Source organism: Oncorhynchus mykiss, chromosome 24, assembly GCF_013265735.2.
Source record: "Oncorhynchus mykiss isolate Arlee chromosome 24, USDA_OmykA_1.1, whole genome shotgun sequence".
Lineage (NCBI taxonomy): Eukaryota > Metazoa > Chordata > Actinopteri > Salmoniformes > Salmonidae > Oncorhynchus > Oncorhynchus mykiss.
This window is the reverse complement of record NC_048588.1, coordinates 20,236,867-20,260,002: the sequence shown is the minus strand read 5'-3', so window position 1 is coordinate 20,260,002 and position 23,136 is coordinate 20,236,867. Positions and strand designations below refer to the sequence as shown.

General features: G+C 41.5%; 1 protein-coding gene across 3 annotated transcripts in view; it reads right to left on the bottom strand.

Annotated features, from left to right (window-relative positions):
- Positions 1-718: 718 nt before the first annotated feature.
- Positions 719-23,136, bottom strand: part of LOC110503961 (cell adhesion molecule 1) — a 156,821-nt gene continuing 134,403 nt past the window's right edge. For 2 of the 3 annotated variants that reach the window (XM_021582642.2, XM_021582640.2), the window contains 5 exons: positions 22,507-22,603; positions 21,997-22,169; positions 17,935-17,988; positions 1,038-1,166; positions 719-863 (listed from right to left, as the gene is read on the bottom strand). In XM_021582642.2, the coding sequence (XP_021438317.1) occupies positions 745-863; positions 1,038-1,166; positions 17,935-17,988; positions 21,997-22,169; positions 22,507-22,603 (572 nt within the window). In that variant the 3' untranslated portion in view covers positions 719-744. The remainder of the gene's footprint in view (positions 864-1,037; positions 1,167-17,934; positions 17,989-21,996; positions 22,170-22,506; positions 22,604-23,136) is intronic. The other variant, XM_021582643.2, reaches the window with a different exon arrangement.

Sequence of the window (23,136 nt, the reverse complement as noted above, 5' to 3'; positions counted from 1 at the left end):
GACAGACAAACCAACAATGCGTATGACCATGGCAGCAACTCCAGTCAGTCTTTTAGCCACAGAACAAACATAAAAGGGATGTTTCAGTATGTCTGATAGAGCAGGAGAGGTCATATTTATGCATGAGTTAAGACGGACAGTATAGTTTGATATTGATGAGAGCTGTTTACTATAGATTTTAGATAGTCTGGAAATGACTCATATGTGTTGTTGTCTGCTTCTACAGTACACAGCAGAGAGAGTGCTTCTAAAAGCCTGGTACACAAGCTAAAATAGAGCTGCAGGACAACTAGAGAAGAAGCGCTGTGTCATTCAATCTCCTCTGAAAGCTAACTGCAGCAAAAAGGATCTGGTGGAGTCGACAGGCTTGAGGGGAAAAAAGAAAACAACAATTACGAAAGAAATAGAACAAGGCACAAAATTGTCTGTAAAATAATTGAACTGTACAGAATGGGCCCCAGCAGTCCAGGAGAGGTTGGATGGACAAATCCACGACAAAGCAATGAAGCCTCCAACTACTCATCCACTCTAATCCTCCTCTCCTCTAGAGTTCTCATCATTCTTCTCATCTTCTCTTCTCCTTTCCCCACCTCTCATCTTTCCTTCTCAGCTGCACCAGTTCGACATCCCTCGTTACCCCCCCCCCCTCCCCCTCCCCCCACACCCTCTGGCCCACTCAGAGTTAGATATAGTGCTCTTACAGGACGCCCCCCCTCCCCCCAGCACCCCCCTGGCCTCTCATCATTAGATGTAGTACTCCTTCTTCTCTTCCGTGTTGTTGTGTCCCCCCTCTGCATTAATGATGGCCGTATCTGCATCTGCTGCGTCGTCTGCCCCTTTGGCTTCATGTGTGAAGTAGGTGCCTGCAACGAATAAACAAATTCATGAACACCCCTGTTGGACTCAAATTAATGGTAATGAATCTCTACAGCTAGTCCACTTCTAGGTCTACGAATGATCAATGATAGTGTACACCAGTTCATCTCAAGCCAGTGGACGCATTGTAACAGCCAGGGAACCCAGGTGAGCCGTTATACCTTTGTGTCTGGCGAAGTAGCGCCCCAGGACGATGAGTGCACAGAGGATAGCGAACATCACCACGGCAACCACACCTCCGATGACAGCGTGGTCTATCTTCTGTGGCGCCCCCTCATCAGCTCTGGAGTCTGGAAACAAGCCAAACACAGCCTCTTAAAACAATGATCCCCAGACACCTTCTTTGAGCCAATCACAGCTACAGTTAAAGTCGGAAGTTTACATACACTTAGGTTGGAGTCATTAAAACTCCTATTTCAACCACTCCACAAATGTCTTGTTAATATGGCTGCAGGGGCAGTATTGAGTAGCTTGGATGAAAGGTGCCCAGAGGTGCCCAGAGTCAACGGCCTGCTCCTCAGTCCCAGTTGCTAACATATGCATATTATTATTAGTATTGGATAGAAAACACTCGGAAGTTTCTAAAACTGTTTGAATGATGCCTGTGAGTTTAATAGAACTCATATGGCAAAAACCTGAGAAGAAATCCAAACAGGAAGTGGAAAATCTGAGATTGGTCGATTTTCAACCCAGCCCCTGTGGTTATTTTCTGAGCGCCGTCTCAGATTATTGCATGGTATGCTTTTCCGCAAAGTTTTTTTGAAATCTGACACAGCGGTTGTATTAAGGAGAGGTATATCTATATTTCCATGTCTAACAATTGTATTTTCATCAACATTTATAATGAGTATTTCTGTAAAATGATGTGGCTCTCTGCAATATCACCGGATGTTTTTGGAACTAGTGAATGTAACGCGCCAATGTATTGTCATGACGTTGTATTAGTTAATGTGACGACTGTTGCTCATCGAATGATTACAAGTTTCTAATTACGTGATTAACTGAATCAAGCAATTATTAACTCATTAACCTGGGGCACCATGGGAAAACTAGTTTTTATTGAGTTTCTATTTCCCAAATTAACTCAAAGAATATCAGAATATTGATTTTACAACAGCCGCTAATTAGCCAGTTGCCTCTACCAATCTCGTTCTGAATGTCGTATAGTCCGTGAATCTGCACGGACCCGGGTCCCACCAATGAATTCGTACCACACCAATCCTAGTTGAATATTTATTTACCAAAAAGCTAAAATTATGATAAAAGATACACATAGACAAAACACATCATAGGCTATTGATTAGAACTTAGTATAACGGGCTAACACACTATGGCGCGTATTACCCACAATGGGAATTTCAAAAGAGAGAGAAAAAGAAGTACAAAAGAGAAATATACATTTGGGTGAATTTGTCAGCTGTGCTATTCTAACCCTAGCCTTGCCTCAAACTGCCGCTCTTATGGGTCAGAATATAATGATGTAATTACGTGGGGATGATCTCCGGGGATTCTCTGCGTGGACCGTTCTGCTGTTCGATGACACACTTCTCCTGCGCACCTCCCTGCTCGTCCTCCCGGTGTCAGTGTCCTTTTTGGCTTAGGAGTCTGTTCCCTCACCCCTTTCTCTGGAAGGGGTCTTCTGATGACAGACAGCTCTGTAGCTCAGAGCTCACGGCATAGGAATGAAACCCTTTAGATACCACGATTCGATGGGAGATGGAGGCTAGGTGGTTCGACTTGAATTCACCCGCTTAGACACAGCTACTCATCCGTAGCTTGGGTAGAAAAGGATTTCTTTGTCCTCAAACGTGCGTTGCGTTCTGGGTTGGTTGACTTTTTCAGACCCTGCTGCAGCTGGGGTCACATAGTCCTGTTGTAAATTCTATACTCACAGGTTTTATGCCCTTGGGTCAGAAGTGGGCGTAGCCGCATTTAGGGCAATTCTCTGGGCGTACCAAGTTAATGAGGCAAGGGCTAGGTTTTTCTCAAATCCCATTTTAGACAACTAACTTAACATCTCATCTTCCCCAAAACATTCTCTTTGATTTGGATATTTTCCATACAACGTACAATGTATAAACGTCAAACATATACTAGAACACCCTTCAAATTACAATGTTTTCGTAATAACGTCATCTATTAACCTTTAATAACAGAACAAAAATGACATACATTTTCATATTCCATCTATTGTCATGACCACCATTGTGGCTGACGAAAACCATTGTTCCAAAGTCCCTTTAGTTCATGTTTAATGTTTGGAGGCTGGTTCTCCATAGTGAAACGACAAAGGAATTTGCCTGTGGCCTGAGATTTACCAGGGGCGTGAGGGCCATAAAAGCCCCCACGTCTTCAGACCCCTAGATCTCTCCACCGTTGTTGGGTTGAGAGATAAGCTGTAGGGTTGTGGTCTCCTGTAACCTGACCTGATCAAGACAGTCATGACAGTATACTGAATTTTTTTTAATATTAACTGTATCAAACAAAACATACATGTATTGTGTAACATGAAGTCTTATGAGTGTCATCTGATGAAGATCATCAAAGGTTAGTGATTCATTTTATCTCTATTTGTGCTTTTTGTGACTCCTCTCTTTGGCTGGAAAAATGGCAGAATTTTTCTGTGAGTTGGTGGTGACCTAACATAATCGTTTGTGGTGCTTTCGCTGTAAAGCCTATTTGAAATCGGACACTGTGGTGGGATTAACAACAAGATTACCTTTAAAACGGTATAAGATACATGTATGTTTGAGGAATATTAATTATGAGATTTCTGTTGTTTTGAATTTGGTGCCCTGCACTGTCATTGGCTGTTGTCATATCATCCCGTTAACGGGATTGCAGCCCTAAGAAGTTATAACAAACTATAGTTTTGGCAAGTCGGTTAGGCCATCTACTTTGTGCATGACAAAAGTAATTTTCCAACAATTGTTTCCAGACAGATTATTTCACTTATAATTCACTGTATCACAATTCCAGTTGGTCAGAAGTTTACATACACTCAGTTGACTGTGCCTTTAAACAGCTTGGAAAATTCCAGAAAATTATGTCATGGCTTTAGAAGCTTCTGATAGGTTAATTGACATAATTTGAGTCAATTGGAGGTGTACCTGTGGATGTATTTCAAGGCCTACCTTCAAACTCAGTGCCTCTTTGCTTGACATCATGGGAAAATCAAAATAAATCAGCCAAGACCTCAGTTAAATAATTGTAGACTTTCACAAATCTGGTTCATCCTTGGGAGCAATTTCCAAATGCCTGAAGGTACCATATTCATCTGTACAAACAATAGTACGCAAGTATAAACACCATGGGACCACGCAGCCGTCATACCGCTCAGAAAGGAGACGCGTTCTGTCTACTAGATATGAATGTACTTTGGTGTTAAAAGTGCAAATCAATCCCAGAACAACAGCAAAGAACCTTGCGAAGATGCTGAACGAAACAGATACAAAAGTATCTCTATCCACAGTAAAACGAGTCCTATATCGAAATTCGAAATAACCTGAAAGGCCTTTCAGCAAGGAAAAAGCCACTGCTCTAAAACCGCCATTAAATAAGCCAGACTACGGTTTGCAACTGCACAATGGGGACAGAGATCATACTTTTTGGAGAAATGTCCTCTGGTCTGATGAAACAAAAATATAACAGTTTGGCCATAATGACCATCGTTATGTTTGGAGGAAAAAAGGGGAGGTTTGCAAGCCGAAGAACACCATCCCAACCATGAAGCACGGGGGTGGCAGCATCATGTTATGGGCTTGCTTTGCTGCAGGAGGGACTGGTGCACTTCACAACATAGATGGCATCATGAGGGAGGGAAATTATTTGGATATATTGAAGCAACTTCTCAAGACATCATTCAGGAAGTTAAAGCTTGGTCGCAAATGGGTCTTCCAAATGGACAATGATCCCAAGCATACTTCCAAAGTTGTGGCATAATGGTTTAAGGACAACAAAGTCAAGGTATCGGAGTGACCATCACAAAGCCCTGACCTCAATCCTATAGAAAATCTGTGGGCAGAACTGAAAAAGCATGTGCGAGCAAGGGGGCCTACAAACCTGACTCAGTTACACCAGCTCTGTCAGGAGGAATGGGCCAAATGTCACCCAACTTATTGTGGAAGGCTACCTGAAATGTAGAGGCAATCTAAAGGCAATGCTACCAAATACTAATTGAGTGTACAGTGCCTTGCGAAAGTATTCGGCCCCCTTGAACTTTGCGACCTTTTGCCACATTTCAGGCTTCAAACATAAAGATATAAAACTGTATTTTTTTGTGAAGAATCAACAACAAGTTGGACACAATCATGAAGTGGAACGACATTTATTGGATATTTCAAACTTTTTTAACAAATCAAAAACTGAAAAATTGGGCGTGCAAAATTATTCAGCCCCCTTAAGTTAATACTTTGTAGCGCCACCTTTTGCTGCGATTACAGCTGTAAGTCGCTTGGGGTATGTCTCTCAGTTTTGCACATCGAGAGACTGAATTTTTTTTCCCATTCCTCCTTGCAAAACAGCTCGAGCTCAGTGAGGTTGGATGGAGAGCATTTGTGAACAGCAGTTTTCAGTTCTTTCCACAGATTTGATTGGATTCAGGTCTGGACTTTGACTTGGCCATTCGAACACCTGGATATGTTTATTTTTGAACCATTCCGTTGTATATTTTGCTTTATGTTTTGAATCATTGTCTTGTTGGAAGACAAATCTCCGTCCCAGTCTCAGGTCTTTTGCAGACTCCATCAGGTTTTCTTCCAGAATGGTCCTGTATTTGGCTCCATCCATCTTCCCATCAATTTTAACCATCTTCCCTGTCCCTGCTGAAGAAAAGCAGGCCCAAACCATGATGCTGCCACCACCATGTTTGACAGTGGGGATGGTGTGTTCAGCTGTGTTGCTTTTACGCCAAACATAACGTTTTGCATTGTTGCCAAAAAGTTCAATTTTGGTTTCATCTGACCAGAGCACCTTCTTCCACATGTTTGGTGTGTCTCCCAGGTGGCTTGTGGCAAACTTTAAACGACACTTTTTATGGATATCTTTAAGAAATGGCTTTCTTCTTGCCACTCTTCCATAAAGGCCAGATTTGTGCAATATACAACTGATTGTTGTCCTATGGACAGAGTCTCCCACCTCAGCAGTAGATCTCTGCAGTTCATCCAGAGTGATCATGGGCCTCTTGGCTGCATCTCTGATCAGTCTTCTCCTTGTATGAGCTGAAAGTTTAGAGGGACGGCCAGGTCTTGGTAGATTTGCAGTGGTCTGATACTCCTTCCATTTCAATATTATCGCTTGCACAGTGCTCCTTGGGATGTTTAAAGCTTGGGAAATCTTTTTGTATCCAAATCCGGCTTTAAACTTCTTCACAACAGTATCTCGGACCTGCCTGGTGTGTTCCTTGTTCTTCATGATGCTCTCTGCGCTTTTAACGGACCTCTGAGACTATCACAGGGCAGGTGCATTTATACGGAGACTTGATTACACACAGGTGGATTGTATTTATCATCATTAGTCATTTAGGTCAACATTGGATCATTCAGAGATCCTCACTGAACTTCTGGAGAGAGTTTGCTGCACTGAAAGTAAAGGGGCTGAATAATTTTGCACGCCCAATTTTTCAGTTTTTGATTTGTTAAAAAGGTTTGAAATATCCAATAAATGTCGTTCCACTTCATGATTGTGTCCCACTTGTTGTTGATTCTTCACAAAAAAATACAGTTTTATATCTTTATGTTTGAAGCCTGAAATGTGGCAAAAGGTCGCAAAGTTCAAGGGGGCCGAATACTTTCGCAAGGCACTGTATGTAAACTTCTGAGCCACTGGGAATGTGATGAAAGAAATAAAAGCTGAAATTAATTATTCTCTCTACTATTATTCTGACATTTCACATTCTTAAAATAAAGTGGTGATCCTAACTGACCAAAGACAGGGAATCTTTACTAGGATTAAATGTCAAGAATTGTGAAAAACTGAGTTTAAATGTATTTGGTTGAGGTGTATGTAAACTTCCGACTTCAACTGTATTAGAGCAGTGACTCACTTCTGATTAAATCACAAAGCAGGAGACTGGAAGTAGCATAGTAAATAACAGTGTATAAAAAGTTACAAATACTTTAAGAAATCAGGTAACATATGCTACCAGAAATACAGGGATGTAGCAAGACTACATTTGGCAACTTATACATAGAAGCTACCATAGACGTCCATGGTCAACGACTGACCCATTCAGGGAGGTAGCTGCGACTCAATGAAATTCTATTAGGGCTATTCTGTTACAGGGTGTGTTGTTCAACAATGAAGGACAATGACGCATTGTACAACATGAAGCAGTGGAGTGAAAACAGTGTTTTCAGTTCAAATCAACATTGAAATGTATGATTAACCTCCTCCCACTCAGTCACACCTTCTCTTCCCTTCCTACTGTGGCTGTATGGGTGTGTAGAACAGAATAGCCCACTTCATTTCGGTTTCATTACTTTTACTGCATACAGTTGAAGGGCACTTCTGGATGATGTTATTCAAACTACCAAATGAAAGTCTAATGTACAGTATATCGGAAGACCCCATGGCCATTCAAACTGATAATGTACTGCCGTGAATGAGGCCTCAATCGTCATCTGTATCTACAGTATGTCATTCATACGTGATTTGTCATTGTCTGTATGTGGCGATGGACATTCACAACAGGATATGTACAACATTTGTTCTCTGTGCTTCCAGATAGAATGAAATCTGGAGAACTCTATGACACTGTATCATATTTCCAAATAACACTTATTCTGGGAGACTAGAGCTTTTCATCTCCAAAAAGTATTTGTGTAAAATGTTCTGAGACTGTTACATAAAAATCATATACTTGACATACCCCACAGTTTCAACAGAAACAGTCCAGGGAACTGTAAAATACACTCTGATTTAAGAGGTAATATCAGGAAGTTATAAACCTCAATCATAGGGAGTAGACACAAGCACATAGATAAATCTGGCTGCAATGTGCTGTCCCCTCTCACAGAAATACATTTCACCCACGGGAATCCACTGTTTAGGGAGATTTATATGTCTACTAGCTAGAAAAGAACAAGGCAAGGCTTTAAATCTCCAAACATTCCACATTTTCGGCACTTGAGGTCTACAGATTAAGTGTGGGGACCTGTATCAGTTGAGACTGATGGAGGGGTGAAGAGGAGAGGTGAGAGAAGGGTGTTACTTTACTGCCTGAAGGAGAGACTCCATTTCCCATCAGTCCCCTCTAATCATGAACTGAAATTGGATGGTTTTGAATAAAGATTATGATTAGGAGAAATGACTTTCTTTCTGAATGCGAATGGGAAAAGCCTAAAATGTCTGACACCTACTTAACTTGAATAGAGAGTAAAGACATGCTTCAATGCCATTTCCTCTTCAAAATGGACTTACCTCCACCAAGCAGGGGCAGAGCTCACATACTGTTGACACAGACTAGAGTCTCATCTGCTGCTGCTGTTGGTTGTATCTCAGGCAGGATGAGCAGAGCAGAGCAGAGCTGTTTGTTTCCAGTATCAGGGACGTCTTGTAGCACAGCACAGAACGCTCCCTGAGGAGAGGGAAGGGCCCGTGCTCCATGCTAATCGACATCAACCCGCTAAATGGACTGAGCCGAGGAGCCCTGTCACATCCCCTCACTTGCCCCGGCCCGCCCCACCTCACCCTCAACTTGCCCCCCACCGCCTTCCATTTAACACCTGAACCAGCCAAACGTCTGCGAGCACAACCAACCTGCCACAGCGCACAGAGGGAAAAATGGAGCGGGTTTCTTTCACACAAAGAAGTGGGCCCGTCTATATCATTGAACACATCTAAAAGGTATTACAAAGTATCAGCAGGGGGACTGTAAAATCTATAACCCGTCACTAATGGCTAGATGAATGACAGATCTGTATTGGAACCGTCCCATGCTGTTGCCCTGTCTGGAGTCATTCAGTGGTTCTGCCTTTTAGTTCAGAACCACATTAGAGGTCCTTTATGGCATTGCACACAAACTAAACAGAATTTTGATTATGTTTAAAATGTGGAAGTGCTCTAACAGTCGACCATTACCTCCCACATAGTCCTGCTGTTGGCTGGGGAGCTGTGACATGCCCACACCTTGGTCCTGACAGGATGTAGCTGGGGGAGCTGTGACATGCCCACACCTCAGTCCTGACGGGATGTGGCTGAGGGAGCTGTGACATGCCCACACTTCAGTCCAGGCAGGATGAGCACAGCCAGGTGGATTTATGGGGGAATAAAAAGGATTTGTGGCCGATGCCCACATCGTTCGGCACAACACTGAAATGTGCTCTGCTGGAGTGAAGGGACTACATGCTTTATGGTTCCCTCGCTCTCTGTGTCTGTCCTGGAATGACAAATTATACATAACCAGGTCACTAACTAGCAGCCTCGAACTGATTGACTGGCTGACTTAGTGACTGATTGACTGACTGACTAACTGACTGGCTGACTGGCTTAGTGACCGACTGACTGAGTGGCTTAGTGACTTACTGAATGAGTGACTGACTGACTGACTTAGTGACTGAATGACTGACTGACTAACTGACTGGCTGACTGACTAACTGACTGGCTGACTAGCTTAGTGACTGACTGAATGAGTGACTGACTGACTGCCTGGCTGACTTATTGACTGACTACCTGAATGACTGACTTAGTGACTGACTGAATGACTGCCTGACTAACGTATTGACTGACTTAGTAACTGACTGATTGACTGACTGAGGTATTGACTGATTGACTGACTGAGGTATTGACTGATTGACTGACTTCGTAACTGACTGATTGACTGACGTATTGACTGATTGACTGACTTAGTAACTGACTGACTGACTGAATGACTGACTTAGTAACTGACTGAATGCCTGACTTAGTAACTGACTGACTGACGGATTGACTGACTGACTTAGTAACTGACTGATTGACTGACTTAGTAACTGACTGATTGACTACCTGACTAACGTATTGACTGACTTAGTAACTGACTGATTGACTTAGTAACTGACTGATTGACTGACTTAGTAACTGACTGATTGACGGACTGAGGTATTGACTGATTGACATATTGACTGACTTAGTAACTGACTGATTGACTGACTTAGTAACTGACTGATAGACTGACTGAGGTATTGACTGATTGACGGATTGATTGACTTAGTAACTGACTGATTGACTGACTTTTTAACTGACTGACTGACGGATTGACTGATTTAGTAACTGACTGAATGACTGACTGAGGTATTGACTGATTGACTGACTTAGTAACTGACTGATTGACTGACGTATTGACTGATTGACGTATTGACTGACTTAGTAACTGACTGATTGACTGACTTAGTAACTGACTGATTGACTGACTTAGTAACTGAATGACTGACTTAGTAACTGACTGAATAACTGCCTGACTGATGTTTTGACTGATTGACTGATTTAGAAACTGGGGATCAGTTGTGTGTATCTGTCCCCTGGCGGATTACATGGAATATTGATTTCATTAGTCATACTGGAACTCACTTGTATGCACACTGTGGATTTACAGATGTAATTACACACATTTAATTGCAATGATGACTCTTGTGAATTGCTGGAAAAAGCTCATAACATATTAGGCAAGGGGCCAAATTCAATCTCACCCTCCATTGCAATATGTTTGTGGAGTATGTGGCCTGCTCTCACACACTCCTGAAGAAGACTGGAAGCATCTACTTTGTAGCAGAGTCTACTTAGTAGTAGCTGAGTCGACTTGGTAGTAGCAGAGTCGACTTGGTAATAGCAGAGTGTACTTAGTAGTAGCTGAGTCGACTTGGTAGTAGCAGAGTGTACTTAGTAGTAGCAGAGTCGAATTGGTAGTAGCAGAGTCTACTTGGTAGTAGCAGAGTGTACTTAGTAGTAGCAGAGTCTACTTGGTAGTAGCAGAGTCTACTTGGTAGTAGCAGAGTCTACTTGGTAGTAGCAGAGTCTACTTGGTAGTAGCAGAGTCTACTTGGTAGTAGCAGAGTGTACTTATTAGTAGCAGAGTCTACTTGGTAGTAGCAGAGTGTACTTATTAGTAGCAGAGTCTACTTGGTAGTAGCAGAGTGTACTTATTAGTAGCAGAGTCTACTTGGTAGTAGCAAAAGCTTTTTAAGCATGTTGGTTTTGTGAAAAAGAGCTACATAATCTTAATTTTATCACCCAGTGATTAAAAATGGTTTCTGAAGTTTGTAATTTCCACTTTGAAATTTCAGACTTGATTTATCAACCTACAAAAAAGTCCATGAAATATAATGCACATAATAATTAACAGTTCCTGTTGCTGCAGGATTATTTTCCTGCTGTAGCAAACTGGCTAAAATTAAGATCCTACATCTGTACAGGATAAATATGGCAATTCAGGTTGGACTGAATTCAAATGAGCCTTAGATTGCCTAGTTAAATAAAGGTAAAATAAAACAAATCAAAAAAGATTTGAAAGAGTCTTTGTTGAGGTCAGTTCATAGAGTGCAGGCATCACTTAGGGCTGTGAGGTCAATCCTGTATGTGTTCTTTGGAAGGAACATTTAAAAAAAGAAAAATTCTAGACAGGGTCATCTAAAAATCTCCAACTGCACTGCTGAAAAATATGAGCATTGTCCTCAATACAATTGCAATGCCTCAACCTTCTTCAGCACAATAGAGATTCCGAGACAGACTTTCTTTGTCAAGTCTGAACAAAGCAGTGAAAATTTGCAGACTCAACCGTGACATTTTATGGAGGTGCAAAAATACAGATGAACTACTATTGGCAACACATCAAATCTGTGAATGGAGAGTTGACTGAACTCTGTACCTTGGGATGTTAGCAAACATGTAGTTGGGAAAACTTTGGATTGGCAAAACAAGCTTATTGACTACACAAAAAAGAACATTGTGAATGCTGCCTGCTTCCTAGTCTTTTTTAAAGCTGTTTAATCTGGAGGTCATTGCTAAGAAAAGTGATTGACAAGCTAATGGAAAAGATATTCCAGTGCTCTGCTCTGCTTTCACATTAGCTACTGCATCACAACATAACCAACTCTAACCTCCTCAGAAAAAATATTCAAGGAAGGGAGTTCCCTGAACTTCCAATGCCAAATATTGTTACCCTTTTCAGGGTCAGCAGGTAGACAAACTAACAAACCACTTCTGGTTAGACATTCTACTGCGGTGCATGTCAACCTAAGAATGTTGAAAGGGTTCATCATGGGTTTTGAGGAATATTGAATCTGTGCCTGTTTTCGTTTTTTTTACCTCGAATATTCCCAAATATGCTATTCTAACATCACAACGTCAGTTCCTCAAGAGCTGAGAAAAGTTAAAGTTTTAAAGTTAAGTATCCACATTTCAAGTTAAAATCAGGCCCTATGAGAAAACTATCTTCATTTAGTATGATACTCTTTGAACATCCCCATCCTGGCACAGTAAAACCCATATACCCCTGGGGACCAATTATAATGGACTATTGTACAGACTAGAATGGAGCCAGTGGCTAATTTTCTCCACATATAAATATCATTTATTTTTTGTTGATAAATCAAGGAAGCAAAGCACACCCATTACAAAGGGAACCAATCTGCTAATCTGAGCCAAAACTCATTTGCATATTAAATAAATATTTAATGTTGAGCCTCAAAGGCTAATGATATACAAGTGTTAGGTGTTTGCATTAAATGTTTAACAAATTCTATAATGTTTGATGAACAATGAATGAACACACGTTTGTGCATTCTGATTCAGGCCTGGCTCTAACACTAATGACTCAGACAGTTAGTGTGCGTTAATTCATTGTTAATTACTATGCAGTGAAACCGACCTATTGCCTCTACCTTTCACCTCTTTCATATATAGTATATTTCATAACACACTAGTATGATTTTATTTCAGTTCTAAATGCATACATTATCATAAGGTGCCATCTAATTTCTAAGGTGCTAAACCAAGTGGGTGTATGTATTTGGAGGAGTCACTCAGTCAAAGCCGTGAACAGCTGAATCATTCACGTCTTTTTGCTTCTGTCTCAGCACCAGGAGAAACAGCATAATAAAGTCACACGTCTGTCTGTCGGTCTGTCTGTCTGTCTGTCTCTCTGTCTCTCTGTCTCTCTGTCTATGTCTGCAGAGCCATCTTTGGCAGTGCTTCAGCAGCACAACTAGGAGTGCCAAAGTTAGGCACTGTACCGTTTCAACATCAGAACGTGGAAGACTTCTCACTTCCACTGTAGCCCATTAACTCACTGACATAGGATTCAACACTATTTAGTGACACCATTTAGCCTCACCTTGGTGTGGTTGGTAACACTTTACATGGCTATATTATCTAACAGATAGGACTTAGCTCGTAAGATACTGTTAAGATACTGTTAATTATTTTCTCAAACTGGCATGTATTACTGTTTATAATCCTGTTACACATTGTTGTGACAGTAAAGACAGTTTGATATTTTGTAGAACATTTGCTAACGTTTGTTTGTGCTGAAGATTACATGCACAGCTTGAAGACACCGCCCACATACTTTTGGAAGATGAAGAAGCCAAACCACTCCATAAGACAGCAATGAAACATATGAGAACACATTAATAAAAACAGCGAAAATATCAATGTGCACTTACAGTAAGACAGCATACTTTCTCTAGTTTCACTCCAATACATTTCAGCTTTAGTCATTGACAAACAAATTGCCTCACAAAACAAAGCAGAGGAGAGAAAAGTCGAGGTCAAGAGTTCCATTCATTCCTTATTCTTAGTGCCAGCTAAACTCAGATTGACTCATTTATTGTTTATGAAAGGTCCTTCCCTGGAGTAGGATCAGTTTAGCTGGTTGATAGTGGATATACTGTGCTGGGCTAGCATCCTTGCAGCATACAAACACAGGCTTGACAAAGTTCTGTGTGGTAGCAGGCAGCATGACCAGTGGCCTATCTTTGGCTCTGTATACATGATATCCTTTAAGACAATATATAGCCTGCAGGTGAACGTGGAACTGTGGGAACCCTGCATGGGGAGGACTTGGTGCTCCTCCAGCCACTGAGCCTGTACATCTGGACCAGTTGTTAAACCATGGGGCTCTGGCGATCTCATTCAATTGAACAGGATTCTCAACATTTACCCTATTTCTTCTTACAGTTCATTTATTCAACATGCACACCAGAACAATGTACAGAAGCCCTGTCAGGTGGTTTGAGTTTTCCATAGAGATCATTGTGAATGGTGAGAAGTGTTTCTGTGCAGATTCTTCTATACTCTCTACTTTCTCCAGCCAAGGCGAGGTAAGGAGGGTGTTAGCAGGAGATTACCCGGGATATGATGTCCCTCCCTGGGATCATCTCTGAATGTTTGACGAGCGAGGGCTTCACCTCCGCAGACTGCCTTTATAAACCCTGAGCTGTAGAATCAGAACGACTACTACCCTCTCAACAATAGAAACCAGCCTGCCAGCACAATACCAGAAACCACTCTGTTTAATAATGCTGGCTGAAATCTATTCACGCCAGCCCCTCATATAAGCCATGGTGCCTGGAGCATTGCATTAGGTTAGCAAACCAATCAGAGAGGCAGCACTTATGAATTAGGATGGGCACTGTACTTGTTTGTATGCCATTTTATAATAGTACAAATTATTTTAAAATAACTTCCCCATACATTTGTGAATTGGAAGAAGGTTTGGGAACCCCTGTTCTCTCGGCCTCTTTACTTAAAAAAAGTGAATACAGCTGATTTAAAAGCTACTTTCAATGCACTTTACAATAACCTTTGGTTAAGTAACTATTGGTGTATGTATAGTTGACAGTACAGCATTGAATATAGGTTTTATAAAACCCATGACAACGCTTTCATAGACTGATAGTGACTAATTTCTCGCCGAAATCTACAGGGACTTAAAGCCCCTTAGTCCTACATACAGTATTTTATATAGGAACGCTGAAAAGCTTGACAATGTGAACTGTCCAAGCAGCCTCTTTCTTTCTTTCTTTCTTTCTTTCTTTCTTTCTTTCTTTCTTTCTTTCTTTCTTTCTTTCTTTCTTTCTTTCTTTCTTTCTTTCTTTCTTTCTTTCTTTCTTTCTTTCTTTCTTTCTTTCTTTCTTTCTTTCTTTGAGATAGAGCAGTAGATACAAAACGTGGAGGACTGGCCAGCTCTACAACAGAGATGTACAAACGACTCTGTGGTTTCATGCTTTACCATGGCATTTGCTCCTCCTCAACACAAAACCATATTTAGGCCTTGAACCGCTGCTGCTCTTGCCTGTTGCTAGGCTACACCAAGGAAATCGAGAGAAAAAAATAAAACACTTATCAGAGGAGAGAAAAATCTAGCAGGGCATGAAAGCATTACACTGTGGAAATGAAAAGCTACATTCCACATGAACTAGGAGCCACACAAAGAGGAAATGGTGCATAAACAACTTGTTCAGAATGGAACCCCACAGAATGTTTCCCTTAGCTTATAAAAGGGAAGTGGAGAGGCCACATGGAGGGACGGTTGCTTGTGTGGATCAATGGAAAATGGCAGCTTGAGAGCTGTATGTTTACACATTCATTTGGATAACACCATTCGCACACATCACAGGAGCGCACTGTGGCACTCAGGGCTGGGAGGAACTAGCTCAAGTTGTCCTCGACGACAGGAATTCCTATGAAGGCCAATACAGAGTTATCTAAGTACAATGTAAAGCTATGGTACATTACATGATATTTCAATCTCTATGGGCCTCAGGTTTACAAGAATATTCTGGTCATGACACTCATTACCCTCTGTTGCGAATGTAAGTTTGTTCTTGAACAGAGTAAAAGGCCAACAGAAGGTGTGGTTCTGCAGCTTATAGTAGTAACACAATGTGATAGAATTGCATGTCAGGTTAACAAGGCCCCTGAGACATAGTATTCAGAAAAGTAGTGAACAGCAAGAAAGCTCTATTACATCCTACCGGCATGCACTGCAGAAATCATGTCAAACCCCCGTTTTAGTCCTGTCTCTCGGAAATCACTGAGGAGTTATGAAAACGTCTACGCTGCCGCATTCATTAAACTGTAAGTGAAGAGTAATTGATTTACAATGAAAAACACAACACACAATTTTAACAACCACCTGTTTACAAATTGCATTTTCAAAGTAAATTGGCTGACGCCCATGGGAGGAGTCATCTGTTGATTCTCTGTAGAGACCATATGAGATAAACAGTCTCCTCAGAGTTTTGTCCTAGTCCAAGGACAATCAAAGAACATTAGATGTACACATGTAGGATCTTTTGAGACGTTTTTTTACAGCAGGAAAACAATCCTGCATCAAGATGAAATGTGAATTATTATACAGGTTCTAATTAATATAAAAAATATATATTTCAAAGTGGAAATTCCCAACTTCAGAAGCCTTTTTAAACTTCAAATACAGTACAGGATTAAAATGTCCTGCATTGCAGGAAAGTTCTCCTGCAACAGGGTGATCAAATTAAGATCCTACATCTGTATAAAAGTAGAAATACCGGGACGCAGTATAGTAGGATTGTCATTGACACAGAATATCCTATATATAAAAGTTCACCCCTCTTTTTTGGAGTAAAATATTCCAAATGGACTATTCAAAAAAACGTAGAAATAGGAGCTAGAGCTTCTTCATGTCCCAGACCACTCATTCACCTTGTAGACCTGATTGTGCAGTTGATGAGACACTCAGGCTCTCTACTCCCTCTACTCAGACACACAAAATGGCCTCCGGAGGTTTCCAGCACCAGCATGAAAGGGACCTGATTACTTCTCTAGTGCCTGAGTGGAAATCAAAGAGCCATACTGTACCACCACCCACCACCACCACCTCCTCTGTGTGACATGCCATGGGACATGTACGTATTGGACATCTCGGTGGGCTGGCTTTGAATGACTCGGGATGACTTCATGTTAGCTCTGGAAGTACATTGTCAGCTATGAACGTGCATTTGCCCTTCCCCCTGTGTGTTATTAGAGAATCACAGCAGGACATATGGAGTACTTCCATAGCGCAGGATTTCATCCAAACGTTTGAGGGAACTCTGCTTGCAAATATTGATAGAAATCAATTACGAGGTCTGCGTTTAGCTGGCAAACAGAGAATATAATTAATGGCAGTTGTCAGTGCTGCAGTTACTCTGCAATATAAATGCCATATTTAGTTATCTCTAAATGTCACCTCCTGATGCTGCCAAGTACTTTTGGCCAACATTAGGCTTTAATAGATATTTTAAAAGCTCTAGCCATCCCAGTACTCCCATTCTATTTCTCTCACTGCCAGTTTATCAGAAATGTATTATCTTCTAAATGGACTTTCTCTCACTGATGAATGCATTTGGCATTCCTAATAAATGGTCTCCATGTGTCTGTATACGAACAAACCTGAACTATCTAGAATGGAGGAGAGACAGATTTTTGTTTTGTTTTTCAGTTTATTTGAACAACCATATTATACACAAAGAACTCTTCCCAATAATCAACACACTTCTTCCGCCACAAAAGTGAAAAGAATAAGAACTACATATAGTACCGTAGAAGATCCAACACTAAACCGTATGTACAGAGGTGGGCCAGCTGACACTGTAAATAAACTGTCCTTCATCCATATCATAAGTCAAAGAGAAAAAAAAATCTGTCAATGTTTCCAGACCTACAAAGATGGATGTGATTGTGATTTGATGGGGGAGATGTAAAGGGCATTGTAATGTGACTGTGATGTGAGTGTGGGCAGGTTGAGATACGGCTGCATGGCGATGCTGATAAGATAGCAGAGTGCCGAGCGACCGACATGTCTCCTCCATCCTCACAGATCAAACGTGACAGGAAAGGGCTGTGACAGGTGTCACTGAAAGCACAGCGCAGGGTGTCCGCTATGGCATCTATCAGTAGAACGATCTGATTGAGACTGCCCGCCCGCAGTCTCAACCTCTCTCTTTCTCTCTCCAAAACGCTCTCTTTCTCACTGTACTACACTACTGCAAACACACTCACAAGCATGCACACGTGTACACACAGGCGAGGGTTGAGAATTAACAAAGTGGGGACATACAGTACCTTGGGTGTTGTCTAGGTTCAAGGTGGTGGGTGTGGGGATCGTGGTAGGAGCATCTAGATGGAAAACATACAAAATAAAGAAGAAATGTATAAGAAATAAAGAAAGTGTGAGAAGCCATTAAGGATGGGGTCATGCAAGTATGGAAGTATTGTAGCAGAATTGGGAAAGTATCAAATCTCTCAGTGACTACTGTAGTATTACTATAGAGCGAGATAATGATTTGGGTTCTGTACGGTCTCAATAAGACGATGGCAGTTTTTCCCACAGGAAGGATGTTGCTTTCCCATATTGCATTCTTCATCTGTAACCTGTGTCAACGCATCATTGATGTCTTTTCTACTGTCTGGTGATAGTGAATGTAATATCAGAGCTTTGACAATGCACAGTGTTTGATATCAGGTAATTCCAATCTTACTTAAACCTCTACTCATTAACAGTAGGCCAAAAGGTTGGAATGAACACATCTAATTGACTATTTTGTATACTCATACTGTAGTTTGAAAAATTTACTTAATGTGCCCAATATTGTTCATAAACATTCAATGGGTAGTTGGGAAGTTAGAAATGAAAATATTAAGGGATTATTTCCAGTAATAAGTTAAGCAGTGCATTAAGCAACTCTGGAGCGCTCCCCTGCAGTTCTTCTGCACCCCTTGCAACAACAGACTGATAGTGTACTGACAAGGCCTTTCATAACACCAAAAACTAAATAATGAGAATTAGAAAATGGAGGCCAATACAGGTATGCAGTGGTGCTAAGAGACTGGAAAGCTTCCCTGCCACTAGGAATATCTTCCTGTTTCTGGCACAGAGAGATAGCGCCGGCCCCTTGCTGGAGACATGTCACAGCGGGAGAAATTTGTCTGGCTGTCTTCATGCCTTTACTGTCTGTGCCCATCAGAAGCCCACAGTAGGGGACCACACACTTCCAAACTAATGATAAAACATCAATGGTGGCATAATGTCGCTTCTGGGGGAGGAGGCGGCAGGGGGGAGAGGTGAGGGGATATCAGGAACAGATTCTCCGCAAACAATATTTATAGGGGATTTCTTCTTTCCCTGTGACCGAAGGCGGTCTGATAGCTGAAATGTCAGTCTGGGAAATTGGGCATGCAGGCCAGGGATAAGAGGCTGCCACAAAGGCCTGGATGGGATGTGGCACATATAATAGTCTAGCAAACAAGCATTCTCCATGGGCAATTTGCAGGCTGGATTACTCTTGGCTCCACATTATGAGAGCTGAAATATGAATGTATTTGGAGGTGCCATATTTTCAGGGTACATTTCTATTTGTAAGAACATTTGATATGAGAAATTCTAAGCACAAACTGAAACAATGTGGGAGAAAATGTTTAGCTATGCCCTCTTAAACCTGGCAGCCAAAAAACGTTATTTTTCTTCAGTTTGTTAGCAATTCTGAATACATTGTTTTATATGCACATTGTCTTCATAACATAGCAATGGAGATTTCTGACTCAAACAAATATTCCATAAAGTAATACAGCACAACAATGTCCTCAGATGCATTTTTAAAAACACATTAAACTATGTTTTCTCTTGAGTCTGTATGATTTGGTTATTAATTTGCAGCCTGATGTTTCATTAGTTATTCTGTTCTATGGTGCAGAGATGGGTGATGGTTCAGAATCCTTGTGATTCAACACATTTGTTTTCACAACAGCGCCTCATCCAAGTTAGGGTCAACAGAGCCATATTTGAGCATACTTTCTGACTGGGCTTGACGCCCAGATGGCTGCATGGGAATCTTTGACTTCATGGCCGTGTAGGAAATCTCTGGGTCAGAGAGTCAACTGCAGAACAAACCCTTGAGCAAAATACATAATTGTTCTCCTGCCAACAGCCAGTATGTGTGAGTTATACCAGGTCAGCTTTGTACAGTGAACGGAGTTTGGTGGGAGCCTACAGTAGCTGGGAGCCTAGTTACTTTGGACCAGTTTACTCCCACACCGGACATCAACCAACCACAGACCAGCACTCACAGTCTACTGAAAACAACCCAGAACCAGCAGAGGAGGCCAACCAGCCTAACTACCTTCTCTCTCACCCTTAGACCAGAATAGAACTGACAACTAAACATGCTTTGTTACTTACTGTATGCTTTTTTACTTACCGTAGGAGAGTACACAGAGTACACACAACATTTCTAGTGTCAGGGATAAAGTGTTTTAGTGCAGCGGTAGGCAGAGGCAAGATGAGAGTAGCAGACTGTATATTCCAACTCTCTGAAAGTAGCACACATATGAATATCTAATATATCCAGAATAGCACAGACCATTGGTACACATACTGTGCTCTCCTGTTGCACTACATTAGCTAGGTTCCTGGTCATCTAGCTTTGACATGGTACTGCACACAGTCCTCTGACAGATCCACATTAATGAACATCAGGGACATACTAAGAGATAGCAGCTGTGGATTCCAACACTAGACACTAATGGGCACCTCCTGGGCCTAATACAAGTAGAAAACAGGATACTGTACACAGAAAAACCCACCCAGCAGTCTCTTCACCTAGAGACCCACCTGCTAAGCTGGTTCTCATCATGCTTACCCCTAGACATAACCATGTTCAGAAACACACACTCATTATGCTAGTGTACAGTAACTAGTATGATTAGTCAGGGAAAACAATCATCTTATGCACCAACAACATGTCTAGCATCTAATCCTGTGGAATAACAGAACTGGGAATCTCAAACTTAATTACTCAAAGCGTTATCAACACCTTTTTACAAATCTCCAGTGTCTCATTATTGCTCTAACTAAAAGAATAGAGACTGCACTGATAACACCAGAGATATGCTGTCTCTAATGTTGAGGTGGTAAAAGACTGAAAAAGACTTGTGGTGGGAAGCTATTTCTGTAAGATGGGATATTTCATTGTGCCAAAAGGCATACAAATAGGTAATTCTACTACAAAACATGCACAGCTCACACATGCTAGCATGTTTGCTGCACCGGCAAACACACATTTTCACCATGGAAATTCATTCAAGAGTCTTTTAGTGTACCACAGTTTGTCTAGTTTATCTCTGTTGAGTAGGGAACAGGTTGTTCCTTCAAAGACATGTAGGAAACTGAAATATGGAGACGTGAAGAGGGCCCATATGAAGAGACGCATACTATAGAACCTGATTATGCATGGGAGAGGGGTATATCTCCAAAACAAATGGACAGCTCACATTCCCAATCAAACCAATGTGCCAAAACAAGTATGAAAGTAAAAGACAAAACAACATAAATCAAAATATGGTGTGTATGGAAAATGTTTCCTGTTCTGGCAGTTAAATTTCTCACAAGCTCTTTTATGAAGCTAAATCTATTTGGAAATGCAAGATGTGTGTTGTTCAAAGCCAAAAGTAATCATATTCCAAACAAAGGATCCATATGGAAGCAAGACTACAGCCTGCTTCCCAAACCTCAAACCTCTTCCTGTAGATACAGTAACTGTATGACAGTTACATTACCGAGGGAAAGTGAATCATGCCTCTAATGGATGAGAATGGATGAGGCGCCAATTATGACTTCAGCCATAGGATGAAACCCTGAATAGGCCTGAACTGTTACTTAATAGCACGTTCCATACTTTTGTTCAGGAGATAATCACTAGAGGACTAAGAGGGACAAACAAATGTCACCATCTGCCTAAGAGCACTTGCAGAAATACAATCTCAGAGTGGCATTGCTATAAGTGCCATAGTAACCTAAGTCAGAGACTCATACGTAAGCTACAAGTTAGATTGAGGATAGTCTGTGAGGTGTCAGTCAGAATAAATCAGTAAGTCAGAGACATCTGTTACTGTGTTACAGTGCGTCAGTGACATGTTTCTGTGACAGATTCACCCAGAGAAACGTGTAATCAGTGAACTGACACATGAGAAGTTTCAATGGAATATTTAGCAAATTCTAGTGAGTGGCCACGATTTCCTACTTGACAAATCCTGAATCAGCAGTACAGACCACCTGGCCTGGACTCATCTCCAAATATAGATAGAATCGCAAAACAAACTACAGGCGACAGTAGCCATGACAGTACCTACCGTATACAAAGAGGATATAGTCATCGTAGGCATCTCCCACGGTGTTGGAGGCAACACAGCGGTACGTGCCGTTGTACGACTTGTTGAGGTTTTCGATGAAGAGGTCAGAGCCGGTGATCACGGTGTGAGATGGCACATCATCATCCACTCTGAGCCAGCTGATCTGATGGGGCCTGGATGACACAAATACCAGCCACATCAGAAAGTCCCTGCACGACGCCCGTCAATAGACCAAATCTCACTCGAAAGGTCTGAACTCTGATCAGTGTGGGAGAGCCATTGGCAGGTTCCTCCTAATGATGCATTTGACACAAAACACACTAGCAATTGGTAACATATAAATGCTACAATGCATTGGAAAGGTTAGGGGAGTCCTTTGGCTGGCAGAAAAGGGATATAGGAAGCCTGGAAGTGTCATGTAGCTGTCTATGTTGGCATTTGTAAGAACAGAGTGGAGTGCTGTACTGTTAACTAGTATTACATGATCTGTGTGGATGGATGGATACTCACTGTGGTTTGCCTTTTGCTATGCACGTCAGCTCTAGATTCTCTCCCTCTCTCGTTAAACCTTCAGGGAACGCCTGAACGATCTTCACTTCTGGTTGATCTGAAAGTAGACAGATGGTATTTTCACATACACATTGTATTGAAACAGTACACACTTTCTAATTCATATCATATTCACAGCTCTAGCAATGTCAACCTATCTCAACCTGACTCATGCTTTCAGTCACTATAAAAAAAGCGTTATTGTATGTTCAAACCAGTGAAAGAACCATTTGTCGGTGCGCTATAATATAACAACAAATGTCATTTGGCAGACACTTTTATCCAAAGAAACTTAGTCATGCGTGCATTTTACATATGGGTGGTCCCGAGAATCAAACCCACTACCCTGATGTTATAAGCACAATGTTTTACCAACTGAGCTACAAAGGACCATGCTGCAATGCATTGGGAAGGTTAGGAGAGTGCTTTGGCTGGCTACGACAGTGCCATTACTTCATTGCTTATATTATTACTCTTGTATGACCAGTATACTGTCAGCTCAACTCCACCGACTAAGGCTTTCAGTGTTATAGGACTGCATAAACCTGGCTATTAAAGCCAGTTGGGTTCTCAGTACATCGTGCCGACAGG